Below are 27824 nucleotides of genomic sequence, written 5' to 3' on the forward strand. Positions count from 1 at the left end.
TCGCGGCCCAGGTACAAGCCACCCTCAACAATAGAGGCGCGTTGTTTTTTTCCCTCTGTGCCAAGCACAAGGCTGGAGCCAATTTAGATATGCTATAAATTAAGAGGTTGCCATGGTTACCGCCCTCCCATTGGCCGCATCCCGGCTGACGCGGCCCTCGGCGTCACCAAATCTGAATAAGGATGCGCGAATTACTAAGGCGGGGGACAAAGCTGGCGATGGGGACAGCATGAGAGTGGCGGCGCGGCGGCGGCGGAGCACAGCGAGGCACCGGGGCTGCCGGCTGCAGGGGGGGGTTCATGCACCCCTCCCGCCGCGCCCGCTGCCGCAGAGCCCGCCAGCAGCGCGGCCGCCGCTCCGCCGGCTCCCGGGCCGCTCCGCAAGCACCGCAGGGCGATTTCGGGGGGCGCTTAGTATTATTGCTGTTATTATTTCTCGGGGGTGGTTCGGATTGTTTTGGCGGGGGGGGGCGTCGTTTTTTCCCTGCCGTCGTCGAGGCTCCGGAGAGAAGAGGGAGAAGAACTTGACAGCCGCCCCGCTGCCCTCCCCTGAATTTTTTGTTATTCCGTCTTCTGTATTTTTTTAGGGGTTTATTTTATTTTATTTTATTTCATTCGATTTTATTTTCTTTGGGGTTTTTTGTTTTTATTTTATTTTATCCTCCTTTATTTTATTCCCTTTTATTTGATTTCTTTCCATTTAATTTCACTTGATTTGATTTTTTTCCCCTGCCTTTTTTTTCTTTCTTTCTTTTTTTTTTAATTTTGCTATTTAATTTTACTTTTGCATTATTTCCCCCTGCTTTTTTTGATCGTTTGTTTGTTTTGGGGTGGATTTTTGTTTTGTTTTGTTGCTTTTTGGTTTGGTTTTGTTGGATTTTGTGGGGTTTTTTTTCCTTTTTTTTGCCGCCGCCGTGTGCCGGCGCGGGGCTGGCTTCTCCTTTTGAGCGTCTCCATCCCCCGGCGGAGGTTATGATGGTGCATTGTGCGGGCTGCGAGAGGCCGATTTTGGACCGGTTCCTGCTGAACGTCTTGGACAGGGCATGGCACATCAAATGCGTCCAGTGCTGCGAGTGCAAGTGCAACCTGACCGAGAAATGCTTCTCCAGGGAAGGGAAACTCTACTGCAAAAATGACTTTTTCAGGTGAGTCCTCATCCCCAGCGCAGCGGGGAGCGGAGGGTGCGGAGCTCCTCACCGCCTCCCCTGCCTCTCTGGGGTGTCCCCCGTAGCTGTGGGGAGCTCAGGGGGGTCTCTCCCTTCGCTCGCTGTCGGGGCTTCGCACCGCCCGTGCCCCACGGCTCGGTCGGGAGCAGCCCCCGGCCCTGGAGAACCACGGGGGGACCCGGTGGCTTCGCTGCGGTCGCTGCTTCAACCTGAGGTTGGGGCGACGATGCTGTGCCCCCCCTCCCCATCTCGCCACGACCTTCCCTCGCCAGCCCCGCTCCGCCGCTGTCACCTCCCGCCCCGTGGCGACAGGCCTCGGTGGCCATCGGGGGACCCGCTGTGTGCCCCGCTCCGGGCCCGGCTCCCCGAGCTCCCCGAGCTCCCCGAGCTCCCCTCCCGGGACCGCAGGCCCCGCTTAAAATCGGTGGCCAAAACCTCCCCCCACCCGCGCACCTTAAACGCCCCTAATGACCGCGATAAGGTGCCGGGAGGAAATCAGGGGCCGGCGTGGCAGAGGGGGGGCCGTGACTTATGACTCCTAATGCTCGCACTACATCAACGTCAGGGGAGCAGCCAGGGAGGCACAAGTTGTGCCACGGCCCGAGGGGAAAAAAGGGGGGACCCTGCGTGGGCGCCCCGCGGCCTGAAAGCCCCCGGGGACCTCGGGGACCTGGCAGTGACAGCCCCTGCTCCCTGTCCTAGGGGCAGATGTTTTGTTTCGGTAGGGATTTTTTTTGTTTTGTTTGCTTTGGGGATTGAGGGGTTTGGTTTTATTTTTGTTTGGGGGTTTTTTTGGGGTTTCTTTTTGTTTTTTTGTTTTGTTTTGTTTTCTTGTGTTATTTTCTTTTTTGTTTGTTCGGTTGGTTTGGGCGGTTTTGTTGGAATTTTTTGTTGTTGTTGTTTTATTTTGCTGTGGGTTTTACGTTTCGCTCTTGTTGTTGCTTTTTTGTGGGGGTTTGGATTTTGCTTTGTGGGATTTGTGGCAGGTTTTGGTTGTTTAGTTTTGTTTTTGGTTTTTTTTTTGTTTTTTTTTTTTTGTTTTGTTTTTTTTTTTTTTTACCCCTGGGAGATCGTTCCCAGCCGATTCGGATTCCCTGGATTTTTTTTTTCTTTTTTTCTTTTTTTTTTTTTTATAATCTCCTGGGGAAAAATAGCCAAAAACCTACCTAAACCCGGACCCTCTCTGGGAAGGAAAGGAAACCCGGAGACTTACAAAACACTCTTCGCTACCTGGAAAAATTCCTCCTCGGGAGAGCGAGACGGGGACTGGATGCCGGGCTTGGGACCATAGGATGCTTTGGGGAGCGCAGCCCCCTCCTCCGCTGCCCGTTGTTCTGATCCCCGCACCCGCCGCTCCCTTTTCCCGTCTCTCCGGCCGTGATCAGCCCCGTTTTCCCCACGGGATTTTCAGGCCGGAGCCCCGCGTTCCCCTCCCGGGAGGCACGGGTTGGAATGAAATCCTGCCCCGCGGAATGCGGAGGAGACCCCCGGCCGCTCTCCCCTCCCGCGCGTCCCTCCTGGGACCAAATCCGGGAGAGAATTCTCCCCCGTGTGTGTTCCCCGCGGGTGGGGACACCCCAAAGTCGCGCTTTGCCAGCAGCCCAGCGCCAGGGCTGCGCGGGGATAAAGGCTCTCCTCATCCTCGCCCCAAAGGCGCAGTTCTGCTGTTCCCCCACATCTTCCATCGGGAGGTGCTGGAGAACCAGGGCTCCCGCGGTGGGATTTGAGGAGGGGGGCTCGGTACAGCACGCACACACAGACCCCCCCCTCTCCCCCCCCCGCCGCAGCCCATCTTTGCCGGGGCTCCAGCTCTCGCTTTTTTCCCCGTTCCCAGGAGGTTTGGTACCAAATGTGCCGGCTGCTCCCAAGGGATTTCTCCCAGTGACCTCGTCCGGAAAGCCCGGAATAAAGTCTTTCACCTGAACTGTTTCACCTGCATGGTCTGCAACAAGCAGCTCTCCACGGGCGAGGAACTCTATATCATCGACGAGAACAAATTTGTTTGCAAAGAGGATTATTTGAACTCTCCCAGTTTGAAGGAAGGCAGCCTCAACTCAGGTACGAGCGGCTCAGCCCGCCCACCTCTCAGTTCCTCCCGGCGGCACCTCCCGGCCGGGCAGGAGGTTTGGATTTGTGGGGTGAGGGGCTGCACCCCACGGCCATCCCGGATTCCCCGGGCATCCCTGCCAGCAGCGCCGGCAGGAGCGGGCAGCCCCGAGAGCGCCGGGCTCAAGTCCCGAGCTGCCGGTACCGCCCGGCGGAGGCACCTCCCGGCCGGGCAGGAGGTTTGGATTTGTGGGGTGAGGCGCTGCACCCCTCAGCCAGTTGATCCGTCCGGGGAGGGCGTGACTTGGGGTGAAAGGCTTCGAACAGGGTGGAATCCTCCGTGACACCCGCACGTGGGACGCGGACACGCGTGGGATGAGCTCCCCGCTCCAGCCTTGGCTCCTGTCCCGCACACGGCCCCTCCGGCAGCGGGGATGCGGGACGGGGGGAGCCAGGATCCCCCCAAGGCTGGCTCGGGAGCCCCTCGCTCCCCAGAGCCCCCCCTGCGAGTGTGCCCGGTCCCCCCGCGCCGTGGGCCTGATCCTTCGCCTCCTTTCACCCAGAGGCAAAGCTCCCATTTGACTTCCTTGGAAGCTGTCTCTGCGTCAGGAGAGCAGGGCCAGGCCCCCTCCTGCTGTCCCAGCCATGCCGGGCGCCCCTGCTCACCCCCTTCCGTGGGCTCTCTCTCCGTCCAGCACCCGGGGCCGGATCCTGCCACGCCAGTCAGTGGGGCCGCTGCTGTGAGCGAGGCGAGTAGAGCTTGGCCTTGGGGGGGTGCTGGCTGCAGGGTCCCCGGGGGGAACACGGTGGCCGGGGGCGGGGGGTGAGCCAGGCTCGAGGCAGTGACCGGGGACTCCCCAAACCCCGATGGGGACCGGTTGCATTTTTCCCAGTGGCGCATCCCGCTTCCCGGCACGGGGATAGAGGGGGAGAGTGGGGGGCAGCGGTGGGTCTGGGGGATCACCCCCTCCCCAGCTCGTCGTCGTCCCCCCCCCCCCCCCCCCCCCCCGCCGGCACCACACGGTGCACTTTTTGCTTTTGCCCGGAGCTCCGCGTGGTGTTGGGGGGTGATGCTTTAGAGGAACCAGCGGGGCAGAGGCCGTCCGCGCCCCTTGCTGCTCTCCAGCACCCCCCAACCCCTCTCCTGGAAAGCAGGCGGGCCGGGTGGGCCGGGGAGGACACAGGAGAGGGGGGTCAGTCTCGCCCCTAAGTCATCCACCCCCCCTTTCCTCTCTGGGTCTCCTTTACAGTGTCCTCATGTACAGACAGGAGTTTGTCCCCGGATCTCCAGGACCCCATGCAGGACGACACCAAGGAGACGGACAACTCGACCTCCTCGGACAAGGAGACCACCAACAACGAGAACGAGGAGCAGAACTCGGGCACCAAGCGGAGGGGGCCCCGCACCACCATTAAAGCCAAGCAGCTGGAGACCCTCAAAGCTGCCTTCGCCGCCACCCCCAAACCCACCCGCCACATCCGGGAGCAGCTGGCCCAGGAGACCGGCCTCAACATGAGAGTCATCCAGGTAGGACAGCCCCAGCCCACCGGGAGGGAGGAGAAGGGGTCCCGGTAGGAGCCCAGATAGTTCAGGGCTGTGAGAGTTCTCCCCCGGGTGCCGGGAAGGGGTTGGGACACCGAGCTTGGTCCCTCAAGGAACGGGAACGGGCGAACCCCATTTGTCCCCTGCCAGCGTCACCTCAGGCCCAGCCCTGCAGCCACCCCCCCCGCCCCCCCACGCTCTCGTGGGTGAGAGGGGATCCCGCAGCCCACGGGAAGGGATGAAAACCATTCCCAAAACGTGAGGCAGCCTGGTTTGGAGCGGGGCCGAGCGGGATCCCCGGTGTGCCCGGAGATGGCACAGCCTTGCGAGGAAGCGAGGAGCATCCATCGCGCTCTGCAGGCAGCCGGCGCTTCCTCACCGCACTGCCCCCGCGAAGAAAATCCCTGCGGAAATGGAGGGATTAATGGGCTTTAATAGAGGCATTAATAGGGGAGGACTCTCCGGCTTTGCCGGGAGCGGAGCTGCGATTCCCGGCTTCTGGCAGAGGGGAGCACAAATCCCGCAGGAGAGTGCTGTGCTCGTACCCCTGAGCTTCCCCATCCCCGGGGGAGTGACACATTTATCCAGACGCCCCACCAGGCTGCTGAGACGTGGGGTTCGGAAGAGGCAATGCCCGTGGAGAGGCATCTCCCCTTTCCCTTTTATTCCCATCCTCACGGCCGGCTGTTCTGACTCCCTGCCTGCTGCCCCAGGTGCTCATCCCCCTGCTCTCCCCGCTTTCTTGCCTGCCTCTGCCATGATCCAGAGTCCTGTCCCCTTTTTCCTTCCCTCGTTTCCTCCCTTCTTACCCCTATCCGTAGGGGGAATTTCCGCCTCCTGCATTTTCCAGCTGCAGGGACAGAGAGGCTGAGGATGTGCACGAGGGGATGCTGCTGGGGGAAGGAGGGGCAGGTTTTAAATAACCTGGTCATTTGAGGGGTGCGGTGTGCCCATGTACTTTCTGAGGCGGCAGCAGCAGCAGGAAGGAGGGGTCGGTGTCGCTAAAACAAAAAACCAAACCAGATATTGGAAAACCCCTGTGGGTGCGAGATTTCCTCTCGCAGCCTTCGGGGGCTGGGATGTCGCTGAGCCAGAGGGGTCCCTGCTCGCCCATCCGCGGTGGGCACTGACACCGTCCCGGCCGCAGGTGTGGTTCCAGAACCGTCGGTCGAAGGAGCGGCGGATGAAGCAGCTGAGCGCGCTGGGCGCCCGCCGGCACGCGTTCTTCCGCAGCCCCCGCAGGATGCGGCCCCTCGGCGGCCGCCTCGACGAGTCCGAGATGCTCGGCTCCACGCCCTACACGTACTACGGAGGTGAGGGCCGGCCCGCGGGGTCCCTGCCCTGTGTCCCCCCTTCTCCTTTGTTCCGTTCTCCGCGGGTTTCCCCTTTCCCCCCGCCCATGCACACACGGGTGCCCACAGCGAGCTCCACGCACTCCCACGCTCCCCCCCCCCCCCCTCCGGCGTTGCGGGGCCGCTCTCCCGCGAACAAAGCCCCAGCTGCGGGGCTTTTGTCCCCCTTTCAGGCCGCATTTGTTCCAATTACCTCCCGGGCCCGCAGCATATGGAAGGTCAGTGCGGCCCGGCCGCCCCCGCTGCCCCGACGGGACGGGGTGGGCTCAGGGGGGCGGCCCCGCTCCTCCCCTGTCCCCCAGCTCCCCCAAAAGCTGCATTTCCAAAGCCTCCCATCTGACCAGGGGCTTTCCAGGCACCCCTTGTTGCCCTGAAGTTAGTTTCTAGAGCCCTTCCAAGCTGCTTAAACGCATATATGAATTCCACATTATATATATATATATGGATTTTTTCCAATTATATATAATTTCTCCAATGTACATCTATATTTTCCCAGTATATACATTTTTCCCGTTCGGTATTTATTTTTGCCCCTTCTTTTTATATCTATCTTTTCCCCATTCCCTTTTTTATATACATATAAAAAATAGATACATGTTATTTTTTTTCTCCCCATTAATCAAACACTAAACTGAGCCCATTTTCCCGGCCCCCTCACCTCTCCCAACCCGGATTCCTCGCCCTCTCTCACTCCAGACTGGGCAAAGGGATGGGCATTGCGACTCTTAGTGCGCGCTCATTTCTCTCAGGTTGGGCTCAAATCCCACCCGCTCTTTGGGAGCCAGCAGAGCGTTTTGGAGGGGTCAGGGCAGGGCTTGGGGTGCAGCGAGATTTCTGGAGTTTTTTAGCCCAGGAGACCAGATCCATCCTTTTTTCCCTTCCTCCCCACAGATTACCAAGGTGACTACTACGGGCCGGGAGGCAACTATGACTTTTTCCCCCACGGGCCGCCCTCCCAAGCCCAGTCCCCGGCCGACTCCAGCTACCTTCAGAACTCAGGACCCGGCTCCACACCCCTGGGACCCTTGGAGCCCCCCCTAAGCGGACACCACTCCTCAGAAAACCAAAGGTACACGGATATGATCTCGCACCCCGACACCCCCAGCCCCGAGCCGGGCATGACCGGCTCTCTGCACCCCATTCCGGGGGAGGTCTTCAGCGGGGGGCCCAGCCCTCCCTTCTCCATGTCCAGCAATAGCGGCTACAGCGGCGCTCTGTCGCACCCCAACCCGGAGCTCAGCGAGGCGGCGGTCTGGTAGGCCCGGCCTGGGCACGCGTGTGCGTGTGTGCGGGGGGAAAAAACCCCCCCCCCGGTCCCCCCCAGCCCACGCGTGTCCCCCCTTCGCCCCACGTCCCCGTGGCCGGACCGAGCCCCTTCCCAGCCCGATGCCAAAACGCATCCCGGCATCCGCCCGTCCTCGCCATCCCCGCACGCTCCGGGACCTTGGGGTCACCCCGCTACCTCCCCCCCTCCCGGCACCTTCCCCCCGACACTTTTTGGGGGGCAGTGAAAGGTGCCCAGCCCTGCAGACCCCGCCGGCGTCGGGACCATCGCCTCTCGGACCAAAGCTGAACTCGCCTGGACACAGGTCCCACCGCCCCGGCGGCACCGGGGGAGGGGGCTGCGGCAGGGCTCGCCCCTGCTAATTAGCATCCTTTTTAATTATCCCCTACCACAGGAAGGAGCGGGGAAATGGGGAATAGCAGGAATAACCCCCCCCCCCCCTCCCGCTTCCCTTCCCTGCCCATGTTTTTATTGTTCCCTTTTTCCCCCGAGGAGAAGGTGGGTTCGGAGCCGGTTTTTGGCGGTGGGGGGGCCAGGCCCGGGGCTGCCCCAGTGATTGACTGGGATTGGGCTCCCAAGTGGTGCAACAGACACCAGAAAGAGGAAACAGGAAAAAACCGCAACGACAACAAAATAAAACCCCAAACAAACATTAAACCCCAGAACTAAACCGACCCAACCACAACAGCAGAAATTTCACCCGAGCCTCGACGCCGAGTCCCACCCCAACGATTCCCAGAGGCTCCGCCAATTTAAGGATGTATTATAGTTTTTGCTTCTAGTTTCTTTATTTTGTATAAAGGAGAAACAAATAAAGTATGTTTTTGTGTTTACTGATTATTTATTGTACTTTAGTCATCGGAGGCTCCGAATTTTTCTATTTTGAAGGCAGGGAGGGGATGGCACCGGGGAGGGGGGTGAGAGCGTAGGGAGAAGGGGGGGGGGGGAATAAAAGGAAGGAGAATGGAAAAGGAAAGAAAAAAAGTTGTTTTCTGAAAGCGTCGTGGGTTTCCTGTCCCCGCTGCCTCTTGCGGAGGCTGTTAGTGTGAATGGCTCTTGTTGTTCAATGTGAATAAAAAACCTTTTAGTTACCTACTGTTCGGTCACCTGGTCCCTTTCATTTTATTTTATTTTAATTTGTTTTAACACAAAACCGTGAGAAAAGCTGGCCAGGCTCCCCCACTGTCCCCCAGCCCTGAGTGGGGTCTAGGTGAGCAACTCCCAGCGCTCCCCTGGGTGAGTGATGTACACCTGCACAAGGTGACGCTGCTGCATTCTTCCCCCTTCCCCCCCCCCCCCCCCCCCGGCACCCCAGCTCTCTCCATTTCCCCCCCAAGCCCACAGCTCTCTGGCACTGGGAAGGGGCACATTACCCAGCCCAGAGAATCTTTGCCCACCCAACAGCACAATGCACAATTCCTCTCTCCTTGAGTGGCACCCAAGACCCTCCCAGAGCAGCCCAGGGGCACCCGCAGCCCTGCTGGTAGAGCACCCCAAGGGGCACCTCGGGGGGACACCCCGAGTGGGGGTTCAGCAATGTCACCAGCAGCTTTTCCCCCGTTTTCCCTGGGCATACTGGTGGCAGGAAGGGGGGCGTGGGTCTCCTCCCCAGCACCCCAGCTCACTCCCTTTCTCTCTCCCGCTTTCTATCCCTTGAGATACAAAAATAAAAGGTCCCAGGCAGGCTGCAGCTCTGAACTAATATTTAAAATGCAAAATCATGGCAGAGTTTCCCCCCCACACACACCTCGCCGCCTTCCCCCCGCTCCTTGTCTTGCAGTAAAACGATATAAACAGAATAAATTACCTTCCCTTGCTGGCTTACGAGAGTCCCTCTCTCCTGACCTGAATTTTAAGTCCTGGCTCGGTTGTAGCACGGAGCATCGATGATTTATGGAGAGCCAGCCACTTCTCTGCATATTTTCTCTGTTCAGCCAAGTGGTGGAATTTATCCTTCCTGTACCATTACTGGCACTAATAACGGGGTGGCCAACGAGCCAGGCCGAGCCCCGAGTGAGCTCTCAGCCAGGAGCTGGGGCCAGCACAGACATCGGTACCCCCCCCCCCCCTTTCCCCCTTTTCACAAATGGGGAAACTGAGGCAGGAGCACAACTGGCTGTCCCCCTGGGCTCCAGCACTTCCAGGTTGTCGCTGTTAGCAGGTAACGAGTACTTTTTTTTGTAAGGACAGGGCGATGTGCTGGTAAATAACCCACTCGCAGCATTATTTAGAGGAGTATAAAATGGTCAATCACTGGGCGAACACCAGTTGCTGCTATGATATTATTATCATTACTAATTCAAAATCCACAGACATAGAGATGAGGGGTTTTTTTTAGGCTGCTGGGACACCCCATCTCTGAGACCCGGACAGAAAAGGCTGCGGGAGGGACTGGGGATGATGCTCCAAGCTGCCACCTCTCAGGCTGGAGGTTCGCAGGAGGATGGGACTCAGCAGGAGCAGCCATCAAAGCGAAAACGATCCCAAGGAATAATCCCCTGGCAAAGAGGAGCTCTGCAGTTCCGAGCTGGGTGCAGGAACCAAACCCGGGGTCCCCAGCACCCCAGAGGTCCCGGGAAGGCAGCAGCACTCAGGATTCCTGCCTGTCTCCGGCTGCAGAGTGAGCACAGGTCACTGGCTGGGGCCATGCCACCCCACCGGGGTGTCCCCAGTCACCCTGCACCTCACGTCCTGCCAGGGACATCCAAAGCAATGTCCCCGGCTGGCACCCAAAGGCCAAGTGCCTGCTCATGAAGGCAAGGAGGGGAAAAGCTCCCTGTTGGGGTGCTTGGGGGAGTCACCCCAAACCCCACAGTCACGCCCGTGTCACCAGCAGCAATAACCCTTCTGTGGGACCGTGCTGAGGAGTCACCATCGTGAGCTCCTGACCCCACCCCGAGCAGATTCGCGGGAATAAATTCCTTTTTAAAAGCTGTTGGGCAAACACCACTGCTATTAGTTTCCTTTTTTTTTCTTTTCCTGACCTTCTTGCCTTTTTTTTTTTTTTTTGCAGAAGGGGAAGGTCTGCAGAAGGTGGAAAGTAATCAGGTTTTGGACCTGGGATAAAAAATAGCTGGAGTAGGTTGGGCTGACTCTTTATAATTAATAGTGTGCCTCGTAATAGGATTCTCCAGCCTTTGGTGCTCCCTGGAAACACCTTTTTACATAAGATATTGCTCACGATGGAGTGACAAAGTTTTGATTTATGGGGGTTTGGCCTTCACGAAGCACCTGGGGAGGTGTCCTGGCTGATGGGAGGTATCGGACAAGGGGCTGAGAGCAGGGAGGGGGTTCTGGGGGTTGGCAGCCAGGTCAGGGGAAAGGGCTTTGTGGGGGGATGCAGGTGAGCGGATCCTGGGGCTGACGCCCTTCTGCTCCAAAAGACAGGAGTGTGAGAGGGGCTTGGGGACAGCAAAAGGCTCCTTTCCCTGTCCAACATCACAGGGCACAGGCTCAGCAGGGGAACCAGCAAAACCCCGCATCACTCGGAATGGGAGGAACGAGAGGGGAGAAGTGTTGAGAGGTACAAAAAAAAAATATCCCCAGGAGGCGCCACAGTAAAGGGCTAAGAGCAAACACAGCACTACAGAGTGGAAACGTGGGAGAACAGGAAAACCTGGGGGAAAGTGAGAGCGGGAAAAAGAGTGGGATAGGGGGAAAAGGGAACTTAGGGGGTTTGGGATGGGGTATATCCCTTCCATATGTTTGAACACCTCGGAGCCTGCAGGTGTTAAACCCGGCCGGGGATCCCCGCGGATAAATCACCGTAACAAGAGCGTTGTTCTCGCCTGGCCACAGCCAATGTGGCAGGAACGGGAGAAGATTGTATTAATTAATAATCATTACAATAATAACGCATAAAGACAGTAGCAAAGTAATTAGTCAGACTGGGAGCGTTTGCTAATTGAGGCGGGGAGCTGCAGCCCAAACAGCCTGGGCAGGAGCAGGGGGAGGGAGGGTAGGAAGGATACCTGAAATGTCCCAGGGGAAAAGTGGGATGTGCGCACCCCAGTCCCGCCCTGGCTCCATCCCTACCTGCAGCGAGACCCCCGTGCCTCAGTTTCCCCATCCCTTCACGGGTGCTGTGTGCTAAGGAAAAGGCTACGTGAGGAGCCCGGCCCCGCGCCCCCAGGCTTTATTGTGGTTATTTGGGAGGGCAAGCAAGCAGAGCGTGCCAGCCGGCTCTGTCACATGCCCTGCCACCGCCGGGGCGGCTGTCACTCCATGCCCAGCTGGCTCTTCAGGGCCCGCAGCTGGGCCGTGTGGGTGTTGCTGCCTCCGCACACCACGAGCACCACGGAGTCCAGCGGGGTCCGCAGCTTCCCCTCCCGCTGCAGCCTCTGCAGCCGCCCCGAGTAGAGCACGGCCAGGGGAGCCCCGCACGCCGACTCTACCAGCATCCGCTCGTCATCTGTGCGGGACAGAGCAGGGCGACATCGCCGACACCCCCAGAGCGAGAGCTCGCCCAGCACCCTGACCCCAGCGAATCCACAAGGTTCCGGGGTGTCGGTGCCCCCGCGGGTGTCCCCGTCACCCCCGCTCACCCAGGAACTGCTCCACAGCCCGCACAGCCTCCGTGTCCTCCACCACCTGCGAGATCACCTGGCACTCCCGGGCACACTCCAGCGCCCGCGCCGTCACCGTCTTGGCTCCCAGGCATGTGGCCACGCTGGGACAGGAGGGGACAAGGCGGTCAAGGCGAGGACACCTCAGCGAGCCCTGCCGGCTCGCTGCACGCGTGGCCGCTCACCTGGTGATGTCGGGCAGGGTGACGAGCCGGCCGGCTTTGAGGGCCTCGTGGAAGCTGTGAGCTCCCTGGGTCTCGGCGGCGATGATGGGGACATCCCGCCAGCCCACCTGGTGCAGGCCGGCCACGACACCGGCCAGCAGCCCCCCGCCGCCCACCGCCACCACGATGGCGCCTGGTTTGGCCTCCAGAGAGTCCTTCAGCTCCCGGACCAGGCTGGCGTGACCCTCCCTGCAGGGTGAGGGGCGGGAGGATGCCAGCCTGGATCCCGGGACCGGGGACAGCAGCTGAGTCCTGGCAGCACTCACCACACCAAGGGGTGATCGAAGGGGGGGATGTTGACCCAGCCCTCTGTCCTAGCCAGCTCCTGGGCTCTCCTGTTGGCATCATCCCACACCTGGGTGGGGTAAGGGGGGGCTCAGCAGGGCTCCATAGAGCCCTCACAACCCCGGGATGGGTCCCTTGTCACCGTGAGGCTGGGGGACACCAGAACGGGTGGGAGTTCCCAGGGTGACCCTGCTGTGATGCTGGGGTGCAGGGGATGCAGGAGGGGGACGTTTCGGGATGGGGTTTGCCAAGCACCAACGAGCAGCTGAGATCAGGCTCAGTCCCCTCTGGACCCCCCAGACCCCACGTTTGGGGGTACCTTTCCATAGACCTCGACAGTCGCCCCCAGTTCCTCCAGTTTGCGCACAGGCGTGGGGCCGCTGCTGCTGGGGACCACCACGGTGATGGGCAGCCCCAGCTCCCGGGCTGTGTAAGCTGCTGCCAGACCCGCGTTTCCTCCTGGGCAAAGGGAGGGGTCAGCCAGGGCTCGACCCCCTGCACATCCCCAGATTCCTCAGGAGCACCCCCCAGCTCGGGATGCAGTTACCTGAGGAGCAGACGAAGTGGTTGCAGCCCCTCTTGGCAGCCTGAAAGGCAGGAGAGGAAGAGGGGAGGGGTCGGCTGTGTTCTCCCACTGTGTCCCCCATGAAGGCAGGATCAGCCCCCTGCACACACCATGCCCACACTCACATCCTGGCACAAGTGCCCGATGCCCCGGATCTTGAAGGATCCCGAGGGCTGGACGTTCTCCAGCTTCATGAAGACCTTGGTGCCCACGGCCTTGGAGAGGGGCAGACTCTCCAGGACGGGCGTAATGACGTGGAAGGACTTCTGGCCCCTGACAGGCTGGGCTGCCATGGCCTGACAATGGAATCTCTGCCCGGGAGAGGCGGTGGAGTCACCAGCTGCTCCTCACGGGTCCCCCCCGCAGCCCCGATGCCCAATCCGGGCTCGGTGCGGAGCACAGGAGGCTCTCGGGAGGGACAGGGCTGTCCCCAGTGTCCCCTCCTGTCTCTAGGATGCAGCAGCACCGATGGGCTCTCCCTGGAATATCCCAGGACAGGCTGTGCCACCCCCTCCCCTATCCTGCTGGTCCCCACATCCCCAGGTGTCCCGGGCACACCCTGCCCTGTAACCCTGTAAGGATGGGGAATACCTGGTGTCCCGGGAACCTCGCTGCGTGTCCTCAGCCACCGCCGAGCCTGCGGGACACGAGAGACAGAGATGACGTCCGAGGGGCCGTGCCGTGTCCCCAGGTCCCTGTGCTCAGTCACGCAGCAGGGCAAAGGGGCAGGGGTCGGACATTGCCCCGGCGGGGCTGTTTGCTCAGCCCTGGGCTGGACTGGAGCCGAAGGCGGCTGGCCATGGCCGGGCACACTGCCGGGTGACCGGCGGGGACAAACGCGTGTGGCCCCGCCAGCCAGATCCCGGCAGCTTTCACATGCCCGGGAGATGGGATGCGGGCTCCCAGGAGATGGGAGAAGAGGAAAGGCAGCTCACAAATTATTTTGGGGGCCCTCAAGGGTTTGCACTGGATATTATGGAGTCCAGCCAAAAACATGTACCAGAAGGTTTTAGGATTTTGTCCCTCAACCCGTGGTGCAGCCAGGGCAGCCAAACCCCCGGGCAAGACACTTCTCATGGCCTCCAAACAAGCCATCACACCCCTCTGCTCACCCTGCCAAGCCCTCACCCCATGGCAGCCTTTAAATCCTCTCCAAGCTTCACATCCCAGGGGATCTCGGCCCCTCCAGCTGGAGCAGACCCCTGAGATCAGCTCCCCCCACTCCAGCTGGCCATGCCAGGCACTCCAGGGACAAAGAGCACCCCTTGGAGAGGGGCTGTCCCAAGTGACCCAGTCAGAGGCTGGCCCAGACCCAAGGTCCAGCAGCCCCCAGGCAAAGCAGGCAAAGCCCCCTCCTTTCCTCTGGGACCCCTCCTTGTCACCCAGCCCTGGTGACACCCCCAGGGTAAAAGTCCTACCTCTGCTCTGAGGGGCTGGTTCTGTCCACAGCAGGCAAGGAGGAGGAAGGTGGGACCTGGAGGAAGGCCCAGCCCTGGCCCGCAGCCCCGCAGCCGCAGAAAGTTCCTCTGCTCCTCTGGCCAAGCTGAAGCAGCCTGGAAGCAGAGGGCACAAGGAGTCCCGAGGGGGGGACACTGCACTGGAACCAACGCACACCAAACAGGGTGCACTAGGAACCCCCACACTGTGCCCAGTTCTGCCTTGGTGCCAGGCAGACAGCAGTGAAACCAGAATAGAGGATTTTGATCCCCTGACTCCAAACTGCTGCAAAACCCCCACAGAGCACCACTGCTGGCAGGGGGAGAGCTCTGCAGCAGCTCTTTGATGCCAACAAAGCATCCTTGATGCCCACACCACCCTTGGGCTCCCGAGTGACCAGCACAGAACACAGCACTGCACCTCTACACAGAGCCACACTGCTTTTGGGACACAGGGGCCTGAAAAGGAGGGGAATGAGGAGGATTTCTTGAATGGGGGCATCGGGGGGGGGGGGAAGGAACACAGATCCTGTCCCTCTGGGGGCCTTTGGAGTGACCCCCCCATCACCTCACAGTAGGCAGAGACTGCAGCCACTTCCATGAGGGTGGGACAGTAGCAGGATCTGGGAAAGGGGGGCAAGAAGCCTCCCCCAGCTGACAGGGACGAGGCTGGAGACCCCCTTGGGGAGGACACCACAGCTGAGCTCAGTCCTGGGGTGCTCCAAGGCCCCTTCCACCCCATACCCACCTCCCTGTCCCTCTGCTGCTCCTTTTTGGCTCCATCCCTGCCTTGAGGAAGGCATGCCAAGCTGTCACCTGGTCACTTCCCTTGGCCAGGGCCCCTGGCTGATACTGTGGCAGCAGCTGGGATGATATTTAACAACTTCTTGTTTGTTTTTCCACTTTCAAGGAAACAAAAACCGGGAATCAGCAGTACCGCAACATTTCCAGCATGCCCTGTTCCTCCTTGCTGCTCCCTCACCCACTGATGATGATCTGGGGAAACTGAGGCACAGGGACCCCAGAAGCAGCCCCCCTTTCACAGTAGCCCACACACCATGGGGACACAAGGGGACACAGTCTCTGCCATCCCTAACTTACCTGCAATCTGTCCCAGCACAGTGGGGTATGGACACCCCACCTTGCCCAGGGCACCCATCCCAGCTTTATGGGGTGCCAGCACCCCAACAGCCCAGACCTGCTCCCTCCCACCCCCCCGCAGCCCCCCGGGAGCCCCAGGGGCCCCTAGCCCCGGTGGGAACCTGGCACCTTCAAAGCGCTGCCGAGCCGCAGCTCATTAATCCCCCAGTAATGACCTCGTTATTCCTAACGAGGCAGAGCGGATCAAGGGAGCTGCCTAAGAGGATTTTGCACCGCGGGTTTTGGGGACTGGGCACACAGGTGCAAGAGGAAAGGAAGACAAAAGGCATGAGGATAGACTCCCACTCCTGGGGGGTGAGCAGTGGGGCTCCCCCATTCCAGCAGCAGAGAACCCTTCAAAGCCTGCACCCCAAAAGCCTCACTGGCCACACACCCTCCCATCAGCAGAGAAGCAGATCACCCTGTTAATGGGGAGGGGGCAAGACCCCTGCATGAACCCAATCGTAACAGAAGCCACCAGAGAACCTCAGCAAAGAGCAAAGCACAGCCACCAGCACAGAGCACTTTATTTGCCACAGCCAAACCAGCTCACCGCCCTCCTGTCTGTGCCATGGGTGAGCCCCAGCCTCCCAGGATGCCCCTTTTCTGGGAAGAGCCCCCCTCAAACCAAGCATCAGCACCCAGGGAAAGGTCTGGGATTGGGATTGGAGAGCCCCATGGCAGGGAGGGGCCACGCTGGGCTCAGCCCCTTGTGCAGCACTGCCAGGACCCTGAGAGGCAGAAAGAGCAGGGGGGCCGGGTGTATTACGGAGCTGAGACCCCCCACACCCAGCTGCCCCCACACAGGGGTACCCCACAGGACAGATGCCCACGGAGGGATGGACGGACAGGACCAGCGCCTGCTCAGTCCCAGTGGACCTTGACTGGGGGGAAGGTCCAGAGGTCGGGGTGGCCCATGTGGAGCAGGGAGCTGCAGGGGGACGTGCTCCAGCGGAAAGGGGGCACATCGTCCCAGGCGGGGCCGCTGACTGCCACCAGCCCAAAGGTGGGGACCATGCCCGAGGAGGTGACCTGCAGACGGGGACACAAACCAGGGCAGCGGCTCAGCAGCGGGAATGGGCTGCACAGCCCAGGAGAGCTGCTGGGGGGGATGCACCCCCAAAGGGGAGCCCCTCCAGGGCAGCCTGGCTCGCACACCTTCATGTCGATGCCGCCGTGGCAGCGCTGGCGCAGGGCAGGGAAGGGGTAGGTGCCGTTGGAAGGGTTGAGGTCGGAGCGGGCCGAGATGGCGTTCTCGGCGTTCTGGGGGGGGTCACAGCCCCTGCACCGCGACAGCGGGTCCTGCAGGTAGTTGTTGGACCTGCAGAAGGGCCGGGAGAGAGCCAGGGTGAAGCCATGGAAAAAAACCCATGGATCACAGAGAATTCCTTGGTGGAACACCCGGGTCTGGGGGTCCCCAGCACGCACCGCATCAGGCGGATCATGGAGTCCAGGTCGTGGACCAGCGTCTGGTTCCGCCGGAAGATCTGGGCACGCGGGTTCTTGTCATAGGTGAACCAGTCACCGTATTTCCTCACCAGCTCCAGGTTCCCACTGGCATTGAAGATCTCTTCAAAATATCTGGGTGGGGGAACCCAGCAAGTTGACACCAAGGGGGTGCAAGGTGAGCACTGCTGCCCCTCTTTCCAGGGTAGGCCACAGGCAGGGGTGGCACTCACGGCACGTTGTAGCTGGCCCAGTAGTCCTGCTGGTACAGCAGCTCTGTCTGATCAGCCACCACCACCAGGCCCCTGTGCTGGGAGGAAGAGCACTGGTCAGAACAGAGTGGAGAAAAGCCACTGGGGATAGTGGGGAACATGCCAGGTTGGGGGTAACACATACTGGGGGTCCCCACTGCCTAGCCAGAGGTGCTGACCACCCATCACCTCAGTACCAGCATCCCCAGAGCCTTTAGTCACAGACACACCCCATTGCCCTGTGACCACCCACTGGGCTGGGCAGGCACTACCCTCTGGGCTTTCCCTAACCCAAAGGGATGGAAGAGGAGACAGCAGGAGCTCAGGGAGGAATGGAGCCACTCACGGGATCTGTTCCAGCACTGTCAGCACGCCTGGCGCCGGGCTGGCTCTGCCCGGTGTGAAGGCATTGTAGTCCACCACCATCCACTGGTTGTTGTACCTGGCGTGGAGAGCAAGGAATGCATCCCTCTGGCAGCCTGGGCACCCTCCATCTGATCCCATCCCTCCAGGACCAACTCCCAGCCCCCATCCCATCCCATCCCATCCCATCCCATCCCATCCCATCCCATCCCATCCCGCCCCACTCACGTGCCGCTGTTGAAGCGTCGGAAAACCGTGGCCCACTCAGGCCCACTGCGGGCCAGCCGGTTGGCCACAATGTTCCTCAGCCACTCCAGGACACTGCCCCGGGGGTCCAGGTACTTCCACAGGGCCGGGTTGTTGTTTCCAATGGTGGTTTCCAGCGCGACCTGCAGGGCAGGGAGTGATGGGGAGGGCGGCAAGGCCAGGGGAGAGGTCCCTGAGGACCAGACCCACTCACCAACCCACTGCTGAGGATGTAGAAGTCATCCACGGAGAAGATGGTGCCAGGGTAGGAGGAGAACACCTGGATGCTCCCAGGGATCTGAGACTTGCCTGGAGGGGGGATGCAGAGGGATCAGAAGGGAGGTGTGAGGCGCAGCCCCCCCAGCTCAGCCCACGCACCGCCGGCCGAGGTGCGGAAGGGCAGCGTGTACTTCTTGATGATGCGCAGCATGCCCTGGTAGGAGCTCCAGGTGTCATGGGCCACCAGCAGGTCCTGGTGGCCTGGCAGCAGCTTCACGAGAGCTGAGCAGGAGCCCGAGCCCAGGACACGCTGCGGGGAGGAGCGGTTTAGGGCAGACTCCAGGTCCTCCAGGTCACCTCCCAACTGCAGCAGCCTGGGGGAAGCAAGGCATAAGATGTCAGGTGAGGGATGCCCCAGCCCTGGAGCTGAGCTGGCTCAGAGCTCTCTGCCTGTCTGTCCATCTCCACCACACCCCAGAGCAGGAACTTGGGCTGGGAGCACCCTGGCAGCATGAGCAGGAAGGAAAGGGGGAGCACAGTAGTGGGGAAACTGAGGCAGGGGCTGTGGGGGAAACCCACTACCCTGCCCATGGACAACCTGCCTTGGCTCCATCCTGCCCCAGCAGCAGAAGACAAGCGCCCAGAAGAGGTGGACAAAGTGGACTGGGAATAGAACTGGCTGTTCCTGGACATGCAGGAATTGTCCCCACAGCACTTCAAACCCTGGGACAACCACCCCCCACCCTCCACCAACTCTGAGGAGGAGCTCACAGGAAGCCGAAGGGTGCCAGGGTGATCCTGCCCCTGGGGAAGTCCAGGCGCCTGTTGTAGCTGTCCTCCAGCCCCTTCAGCTGCAGCAGGGCCAGGCGCACCTGGGGACAGGGGACAGAGCTGGCACCTGGCTCCTGCCAGAGGTGAGCTGAGAGATTTTTGGGGACAGGCTCCCCCACTCCCCCAGGGGACAGAGCAGATCAGCTGGGTCTCAGCGCCACTGCAGAGGGACAGGGGTGATATGTCACTGTCATCAAGGTCATAACTCAGCACCCATGGCCAAGGGTGACGGAATCACCTCCTGTGCACCCCAACTGCAGCATGTGAGGCTCTGGCAAGAAGAAAATCATGAGTCATGTCTACTCACCCCAGGAAGGAGGATGACCACATCCCTGCCATCCTACCTGGAGCTCGGCCAGGACAGCTCGCTGCCCTGTACTGTCCTCTGGATTAAAGGCTCAGGAGGATCCAGGGGGATCCCCCCGGGTGGGGGTTACCTATTCTCACCTGGTGCCAGTACTCTGTGTCTTGCCCTTTCGCCATCTGCTCCTCCATCCAGGCCAGGTTGGCCTCCAGGTAGTTCCGCAGCTTCTGGCAGTACTCGCTCTCGTACTTGAAGGGGCCACAGTAGCCCACCATGGTGTTCATCCAGTGCATGTACATCAGCTGGGGGACAGGGCCGCGGTGTCACCGGCGGGGACAGCCCGGGGAGCCACCACGGCACGCATTTCTGGAGGAGTCCGCCCTTACCTGCTCGGTGACGGCAGCCTCGGCGAGCCCAGCAGCGTAGGCCTGCAGGCTGTCATTGTACGAGGCGTTGGTGGCCACCTCCAGGAAAGCCCAGCTGTGGGGACACGGGCACGGCGGGTCACGGACACGGGTGGGACGAGGCAACCCACCGACCATGGCTCGCCCGCAGCCACCCCCATCCCCGCACGGCTCCATGCGGCCCCGTCCCGTCCAGCCCGGGTCATACCCGACGTGCTGGATGCGGTCATCGAGGCTGGCCCAGGCCACAGCGGAGGGGTGGCGGCCGGGGAGGACGCGCAGGCGCTCGGAGCCGGGTTCCAGCAGCACAGAGACATTGCGGGGCACCGGGGACGGGGCTGCTCCGGCCGGGACGGCGGAGAGCAGGGGGGACAGGAGCGGGGACAGGAACGGGGACAGGAACCAGGCCACCAGCAGCGCCCGCGGGGCCGCCATGGCGGGGACACCGAGGGGCGGGGCTGGGGACGGGCCACGCCCCCGCCCGCGCCGGCGCGTGCGAACGTCGGGGATGGGGCGGTGCTTCCTCATGACCACGCCCCGTGATGTCCGGTTGCATTTATTGGGGCGGGGGGCGGGATTGGGGCGGAGCGACAGCGTGGCCACGCCCCTACATAGATGTCAGCGTTACCGCTTCTTGTGGGCGTGGCTTATGGAGAGGCCACGCCCCCAGCCCCGAGGCCGTGGGGACCCCTTAGCCCCCCCCACAGCACCGCCGGTCCCCCCGTGCTGTCCCACCACCCCCGCTCATACCCACGCTCCCGCCTCGCCTCTCCCAGCGCACGCCCGCCGGAGATGTGCGCAGGTTCCTGCTCCCCGCCCCAGCCGTGCCCATCTACGGGGGACACGCGTGGAGGCCCCGCGTGAGCGGCCGGGCCCCCGGCGGGTCCCTGTGTCCGGGGCAGGGGGAACACGCGGCGTGCTGGTGCTTCCCTTGGGCCTCAGAGCCCCGGCAGCCCCGGCCTTGTGCAATTCCTTCCACCTGTCTCCGGGGAGAAGGGCGGAATGCAGATTCGGGGACAAACTGGCCGGGATGGGAAATGGGTCTGTGAATCCCAGTAGGATCCTGGGGCTCCGGTCGTGGGAGACAAACCTGCACCCCACAAACAGGGCTTGGCGCTTGCACGGGGCGCGGCTGAGGCCGGGGTGTCCTGGAGCTGGGGACACCGGTGCGGAGAGGGACACCGGGGGTGTGGGACCACCGGCACGGGGCTCTGTACAGCCCCGGTGCCGAGGCTGCCCCATCCCGGGACACCATTCCCGGCCACGGCCGCGCTGAGCTCGCCTGTTCTCAAAGGGTCACCCCAAAGTGGGGGCTGTAGGTGGGCACAGCACGCAGGGTGGGTGTCCCGACCTGAGAGGGACGGGACGGAGCAGCGAGCCGCGCGTGTCCCCTCTCCGCGGCCACCCCCAGCCGCGTGGGAAAGTGTCGCTGTCGCTTTAAGGGCGGAGGGTGGCGGCCCCTTTAAGGCGGGGGGGCCGGCAGGGATCAGCTGCCCGCACACGGCCGTGGGACCGCGCCGGCACGGCGGGGCCGCGGGGTGCGGGTACCCCCATCCATCCCCGCATCCCCGACCGGCATCCACCACCCCCGCGGGGTCCCCGTCCCCACCCGCATTGCGGCCTCTCTGCCCCCGGGGGTGTCCCCAAGTCCCCCGGTGCTTCTTTGGAGTGTGGGTGCCTTCCCTCCCTTCCCTCCCTCCCTCCGCTCGGGTTGGCCCCGGGCTGAGCCCCCCCCAGAGGGCAGGGGCTCAACCTTCCCGCGGGGGGCTCTGCTTTTTTACCCGTTTTATTATTATTTTTTAGCATTAATTATATTTCCCGATTTTATTATTAATTTTTAACCCCTCCTCTCCTCGGCGGGGCAGCGCGGGATGGGGGTCCGGGGGCAGCCCCCGCTCCCTGCCCCCGGGGACCGCTGCCGGTGGTAGGTGTCCCCCGGGGCTGTCCCCTCCAGGGGACCATGGGGCAGGGGGCCACGGGGCTGGCCGGGGTGCTCAGCCTGGCCGGGGCACTGCCAGCCGGGACCCCGCTGCTGCTGGACGTGGGGCACACGCTCCCTCCCGGGGAGGATGTTCTGAGCCACGGACGGGGCCTGGATGTAAGTCTGGGGGCTGCGGTGGGATTTGGGGGGGCGCCGGGAGGGATTTGGGTGCTGCCGAGGTGGTGAGGTCCCGTCCCGTCCCTGCTTCCCTGTCCCCGCCATCGCAGCAGGGATCTCTCCAGGATTTCCTTCGCTGCTGGTTTTCTCCTCTGCAAACCTCGCTGCGTGCCAGGCAGGTGCCTTCCCGTGGCCCGGGGTGGGTGTGGGCTGTGTGGGGACAAGGATGCAGGGCTGGGGACAAGGGTGTCCCCCTCTGCCGGCGCTGGCACAGCCCTCCACCCGCGCACGTGGAGCACAGGTGGGGAAACCGAGGCAGGGGTGACAGTGACCTGCCAAAAACAGCCCCACGGCAGCGCTTGTGGGGACAGGGGGTGCTCGGGGGGGCCCGACCAAGCAGCGTCCCCTGTGCCCTGCAGTGCTGGGAGGTTCGGGAGCACAACAGCTCTGAGTGGTGCCACTTCATCCGGAGCAACCCCGACTGTCGGCTGGACGGGGGCTTCCTCGACTACCTCGATGGGGTCTTCTGTGTCTTCCCGCCCCGGCTGCTGCCCCTGGCTGTCACCCTCTATGTAAGGATGGGAAAGAGCTGTGCTGGGGATGCTCTGCTATGGGGGTGTGTGGTGGGAGACCCCCACTGACCCCTCTCTGTGCCCCCCCGACCCCACAGGCTCTCTGGCTCCTGTACCTGTTCATCATCCTCGGTGTGACAGCAGAGAAGTTGTGAGTGGCCCTGTCGAGGAAGGGACTGTCCCCAGAGTAACCCGCGGTCACCACGTTGCCCCATCACCTCTCTCTGTCTCCTCTTCTGCCTTTCCAGCTTCTGCCCCAATTTATCAGCCATCTCCACCAACCTGAAGTTGTCCCACAACGTGGCAGTATCCTTGGCGAATCACAGGGGCCCTCAGCCAGGAGGGATGTGGGGACAGGGCAGGGGAGGTGGCCATGAGAGAGTCATCTTGTGTCCCCTTGGCACCCTGCCAGGGGAAACCAGTTCAGAGGGTGAGCTGGAGGTGACAGCAGGACAAGTGGTGGTGTGCTGCCACTGGAGTATGCAGGATCCATGTCCCCACGGGAAGGAGGACACCAGGCCTTTTCCTTGACGTCCCCTCTCCATGGTGTCACTTTCCTGGCCTTTGGAAATGGGGCACCTGATGTCTTCAGTGCCGTGGTGGCCTTTTCCAACCCCCGGACAGCAGGGCTGGCCATTGGGGCCATCTTTGGTAAGGGGACCCCACTGCCATGTCCTCATAGGTGATGTTTTGGAGCTGTGGGATGTTCCCATGTCCCAAGAGAGTCCCGCTGTGTTGGCAGGTGCTGGTGTGTTTGTGACCACGGTGGTGGCTGGGGGCATCGCCCTGGTCAAGCCCTTCACGGCCGCCTCCAGGCCCTTCCTCAGGGATGTCATCTTCTACATGGTGGCCGTCTTCCTCACCTTCGTGGTCCTCTACTTGGGCAGGATCAGGCTGGGAGAGGCTCTGGGTGAGCACAGTGGGAGTTGGGGATGGTGGGAGCAGCCTGGGGGTGATGGGGGCAGCCTGGGGGTGCCATGACCCCCCCCCCATCCCTCCCCCATCTCAGGTTACCTGGGGCTCTACGTGTTCTACGTGCTCACCGTGGTGCTCTGCACCTGGATCCACCGGTGGCAGCGGGGGGATGGACTGGCCCCTCCCGGGCCCTGGGAGCCAGGTAAGGGCTGCCCAGCTGGGAGGGGACCCCGAGGGTGTTGGGGTCCCCTTCTGCTGCCCCTGCCTGCTCCTTTTCCCCGCAGAGATACCGGCAGACGTGGAAGAGCCGGAGCCCTCCAGCACAAACAGTGGGGACTATGGTACGTTGTTCCTTGTGGGCTCAGGGCTGGCTCTGCTCTGTCCTCAGAGCCCCCCAGGCTGCTGCAGGTGTGACTGAGCCCATGGGGTGGCCATGGTTCGTGGGGTGACTGAGCCCATGGGGCAGGGGGAGCTCCCTGGGGACACACAAGGAATTGCAGCTGGAAGGGTTGGGGAGGACAGGGAGCCCCCACCCTGCTCAGTCCCGTGGCCCCTCACAGGGGAGGAGTACCGGCCCCTGCTGCCCTCCCAGGAGACCTCCCTGCACATCCTCACCACGTCCCTGAGCCCCTTGGACCATCGCAAGTGGAGGAGGAAGCCCTGGTACTGGCGGCTCTTCAAGGCCTTCAAGGTGAGCAGGGGGGAACACGAGCCAGGAGGGGCCCCCCAAGGGGCATCCCCATCCCACTGGCCCTTGGGGCTCTGTCCCCCAGGGCTTTGCAGTGGGGATGGTGGGACAGGGGCAGTGAGCAGGGGTTGGGAGCAGGTCATGGGGCACCTCACAGGGTGTCCCAGACGGGTGTCCCCTGTGCCAGGTGCCCGTGGAGATGGTGCTGCTGCTCACCGTTCCTGTTGTGGACCCCGACAAGGATGACCTGAACTGGAGGAGACCTCTGAACTGCCTGCACATCCTCACCAGCCCCCTGCTCTGTGTTCTCACCCTGAAGTCAGGCACCTGTAAGAGCCTGGGGCAGTCCCAGCTTCCAGAAGGGGACAGGACTGAGATGGCCACCAAAGCCCTGGGGACTGCAGGAGCCTATCAGAGCTCCCATGGTGGGGAGGAGGGATGGGCAGGAAGACCCAAGCTGTGCTTGCAGCTGCATACACCCTCACAGGGGTGGGGGGCTTGTTCCCCTCAGCATCTAAGTCCTGGGGAGGAAATGGAACAGGTCTGGCCTGCCTGGGGAAACTGAGGCACGGGGGGAGCAGCTCAGTGAGGATGTAGGGTAGAGGTGGCTTTATGTCTTGCCTCAAGCCTGCTGGGATCCTGTCCCAGGCTCTCTGATGCCTCTTCTCTCCACCATGTGCAGATGGGCTGTACCAGATCCAGGGTGTCTTCCCAGTCTGGGGACTGGTCACACTGGTTGGCTCTGCCCTGGCCCTCATCATCTTCATCACCACAAGCAACGAGGAGCCACCCAAATATCACTGTGTAAGGTGTCCCCCAGCCCTGTGCACCCACCAGGGACCAGCACAGCCTGCTCCGGACTGGGCTGAGGCTACTGGGGCAGAGCAGAAAGCTGGACCTCTCTCCCAGTTCCCAGTACCCCCAGGAGGGACCACAGGAGGTGTGCAGGGTCCTGTGGGATGCACACAGGGACCAGCTTGCTCCTCTTCCTGTCAGGTGTTTGCCTTTCTTGGGTTTTTGGCCAGTGCCATGTGGATCAACGCCGCAGCCACAGAGCTGGTGAACATCCTACGGACTCTGGGTGTCATCTTCCAGCTCAGCAACACCGTGCTGGGCCTGACACTGCTGGCTTGGGGCAACAGCATCGGTGGTAAGGGTTCTGCTGCTCCCCAGTGCCCCCCCGGCACACCCTGGGGTCCCCCTGCCCTCCTCAAGGTCTCCTTTTCTCCCTCCACAGACACCTTCTCCGACCTCACCATGGCGCGCCAGGGCTATCCCCGCATGGCCTTCTCCGCCTGCTTCGGGGGCATCATCTTCAGTATCCTTTGGCTGCCAGGGCCAGCGTGGTGGCACATGGGGCAGGAGCTGCCCGAGCTTCCCTGCCTACAGCTCGGGGAGAGCCCCTTATTCTGTGGGATCCCTGGAGAGGAGCTGGGCAGGATCCATCTCAGAGTCCCTCCAACACTGGCAATCCCTGCAGTGCTCCCACAGGGACAGGAAGGTATTTGGGAGGGGCAGGGACAGAGCCAGCAGCACCCTCCTGTCCCCACAGGTACCCCAGCCCCAGCTGGGCAGGAGTTTGGGCCGGAGTATGGCAGGGTTGGGATTTGCCAAAGGGAAGGAGGGGAGGGGGCTGTGCCTTGCTCCTGTGGGTTTTGGGTGGTGCCCAGACCAGGCTGAAACCTCTCCTCGAGTGCTCAGGGCTGTATTTACCATAGAGAGAATGCTTTAGGCAGGAGGTGCAGGAAGAGGAGGACATGGGGCAGAGGGCTGTGCTCAGTGCTGTCGCCCCCTCGAGCTCTCCTGTGCTGTGTGTCCATCCTGAACGTGCTCCAGACATCCTGGTCGGCGTGGGCCTGGGGTGCCTGCTGCAGCTGACCAGCAGCCAGCCCCTGGTGAAGGTAAGGCTGCGGTGACACGGGGACACGGGCCAGGCTGGCAGCAGGTCCCTGGTGTCACCCCACATCACCCTGGTGTCCCCACAGCTGGAGCCTGACAGTCCCTTGGTGTGGGTGCTGGCCGGGGCGCTGGGGCTGAGCCTGGTGTTCTCCTTCGTGACGGTGCCAGCGCAGTGCTTCCAGCTGGGAAAGGTCTACGGTGTCTGCCTCCTCACCTACTACCTGCTGTTCCTGTGCGTGGCCCTGCTCACAGAGTTCAGGGTGATCCATTTCTCCACCCCGTGAGCGGCCCCAGCAGATCCAGCCCTGGGTCTTGCTCTGCCTCCCCCCCACATCGGGGTCTCGCCGTCCCCTCCCTGTCCCTGCCAGGGGCACAAGGGCACCTCGACCTCACTGTGCTGCCAGAGGTGCCAGCCCAGCCCCCGGCCCCTGCTGTCCTTTGGGGAAGGAGCTGCCAGTGCCCACATCCTCTCCTCGCTCCCTTTAATCTAATTGAAGGAACTGGGCAGGAGCAACATGGAAACCTCAGCTGTGTCTGGTGGCAGTGGCAGGGCCGGAGGATGTGGAAGCTCCAGCTCAGGGGCACAGCAGGAGAGGTTTTACCTCCTCAGCTCCATGCAGGGACAGAGCTGGGGCAGTTGTGCTGCACAGGGTGACTCTTGCCAAGGCCCAGACACCATTTGTCCTTGGGAAGGACTGTCCCTGTTGGCACCATGGGCTGGAACAGCAGACAGGGCACAGCCAGACGGGGTTAAGGGGACACAATGCTCCAGGGACACACTGGGTTTAGTGCAAGCAAAGCCTGAGGGAAAAAACAAACAAACACCAAACCAAGGGAGGCTGGTTTCCCCTGCTTTTTTTAGTAATGTTTTTCAACCTGAGTTTCAGATCCTACTTTTCTCCTCCCTCTTGGGGTGGGCAGAGCTGTAGGAAAGGACTTGGGAGGTTTCCACACACAGTGTTGACCTCTGGCAGGACTAGATTTAGGCACTGTAAAAAAAAAAAATGCAATAAAAAAAGCAACAACAACCCCCATAAAGCCAACCTTGACTTTTGCCTGTTGCAAGGGCCACTCCTCCTCTGTGCTGGTGTGACACAGCCCTTACTCAGCACGGAGCCTTTGGAGGGGAGAGGGAACAGCCAGGGCTGGGGACCCTGGGATGCCCAGCAGGGTTTTTCCCCATGGGAAAAGTGGGTTTTTTTCCTCACTTTGGGGAGGTGTTTTCCAGCCTGATGTCCCAAGAGCTGTCACATGCTGTCACAGTGGGAACAACCACTGCTCGGGGCCAGCACGGCTCATCCCCGGGGAAAGGGAATCCTGCAGGATTCTCCCACAGTGCCAGGAGAATGGAAGGGGTGGGCTGGTGGTTCTGCTCCCAGCTGGAGGGTCCGCAGGGCACATGCTGGAAAGCACAATGTCACTCCAGAGGGACAGCCACATCCCTGCCCCGTGGGAGAGGGGGTGTTGTGCAAACACCACAACTGTCAGACCTCGTTCCTCCTGGGCCTGGACCATTTCTCCTTTTTCAAACGGATACCAGCAGCTTCCACAAAAAAAAAAAAAAATAAATAAAGAACGCTCCCTTGTGCCTACAGCCATTGGCTCTGCCCGGACCTTGCTGCCGTAATGTTTTTCACACAACGCCCATTTCCTGCCACAAGCAGGGCTAAAGCAATCGAAACCCTGGCCAACATCCCAGCACAGAGGTGCAGGGTCACACACCCCTTCTGGCCTCACCACTGCACCAGGGCAGCTTTAAAAAAATCTAACTTCAAAAGGGTTATCTTGATGTTTAGGGAAAGGGGGAAGGTAGGAGGGAAGGCTTTGTAGTGTCCTGGAACAGGAATGTGGAGCAGCTGAGTAGGGCATGCATACAAAATATTCCCAACACAAGCACTTGCCACCGGAGAGGGCAGGCAGGCTCCTCTTCAAACACTGGAAACGCTCCAGCTTGGCCCAAACCCCACCTCTGGAATAACACA

General features: G+C 61.5%; 4 protein-coding genes across 4 annotated transcripts; 2 read left to right on the forward strand and 2 right to left on the reverse strand.

Annotated features, from left to right (window-relative positions):
- The first annotated feature begins 496 nt into the window (after positions 1-496).
- Positions 497-7365, forward strand: LHX5 (LIM homeobox 5). Its single transcript, XM_062504409.1, has 5 exons — positions 497-1144; positions 3000-3223; positions 4462-4739; positions 5902-6067; positions 6998-7365. Exons 1-5 carry the CDS (start codon positions 972-974, stop codon positions 7363-7365), a joined length of 1209 nt encoding a protein of 402 aa, XP_062360393.1. The 5' UTR covers positions 497-971.
- A 3810-nt stretch (positions 7366-11175) lies between these two features.
- On the reverse strand, positions 11176-15577 carry SDSL (serine dehydratase like). Its single transcript, XM_062504373.1, has 10 exons — positions 15215-15577; positions 14449-14583; positions 13622-13667; positions 13156-13341; positions 13013-13052; positions 12785-12924; positions 12447-12535; positions 12142-12369; positions 11936-12060; positions 11176-11802 (listed from the first exon to the last, which is right to left on the reverse strand). Exons 4-10 carry the CDS (start codon positions 13321-13323, stop codon positions 11609-11611), a joined length of 984 nt encoding a protein of 327 aa, XP_062360357.1. The 5' UTR covers positions 13324-13341; positions 13622-13667; positions 14449-14583; positions 15215-15577; the 3' UTR covers positions 11176-11608.
- A 172-nt stretch (positions 15578-15749) lies between these two features.
- On the reverse strand, positions 15750-20105 carry PLBD2 (phospholipase B domain containing 2). The gene is made up of 12 exons (XM_062504091.1): positions 19879-20105; positions 19653-19746; positions 19410-19568; positions 18903-19003; positions 18291-18505; positions 18127-18221; positions 17895-18055; positions 17650-17745; positions 17286-17357; positions 17035-17187; positions 16765-16927; positions 15750-16638 (listed from the first exon to the last, which is right to left on the reverse strand). Exons 1-12 carry the CDS (start codon positions 20103-20105, stop codon positions 16471-16473), a joined length of 1704 nt encoding a protein of 567 aa, XP_062360075.1. The 3' UTR covers positions 15750-16470.
- A 1525-nt stretch (positions 20106-21630) lies between these two features.
- Positions 21631-27715, forward strand: SLC8B1 (solute carrier family 8 member B1). The gene is made up of 15 exons (XM_062504288.1): positions 21631-21768; positions 22188-22340; positions 22439-22491; positions 22589-22646; positions 22859-22991; positions 23083-23250; positions 23350-23457; positions 23540-23596; positions 23816-23946; positions 24131-24272; positions 24626-24747; positions 24940-25093; positions 25181-25261; positions 25780-25844; positions 25929-27715. The coding sequence occupies exons 1-15, from the start codon at positions 21631-21633 to the stop codon at positions 26124-26126; spliced, it is 1761 nt and encodes a 586-aa protein (XP_062360272.1). The 3' UTR covers positions 26127-27715.
- Positions 27716-27824: the final 109 nt, after the last annotated feature.

Source organism: Cinclus cinclus, chromosome 17, assembly GCF_963662255.1.
Source record: "Cinclus cinclus chromosome 17, bCinCin1.1, whole genome shotgun sequence".
NCBI classification, from domain to species: Eukaryota; Metazoa; Chordata; class Aves; order Passeriformes; family Cinclidae; genus Cinclus; species Cinclus cinclus.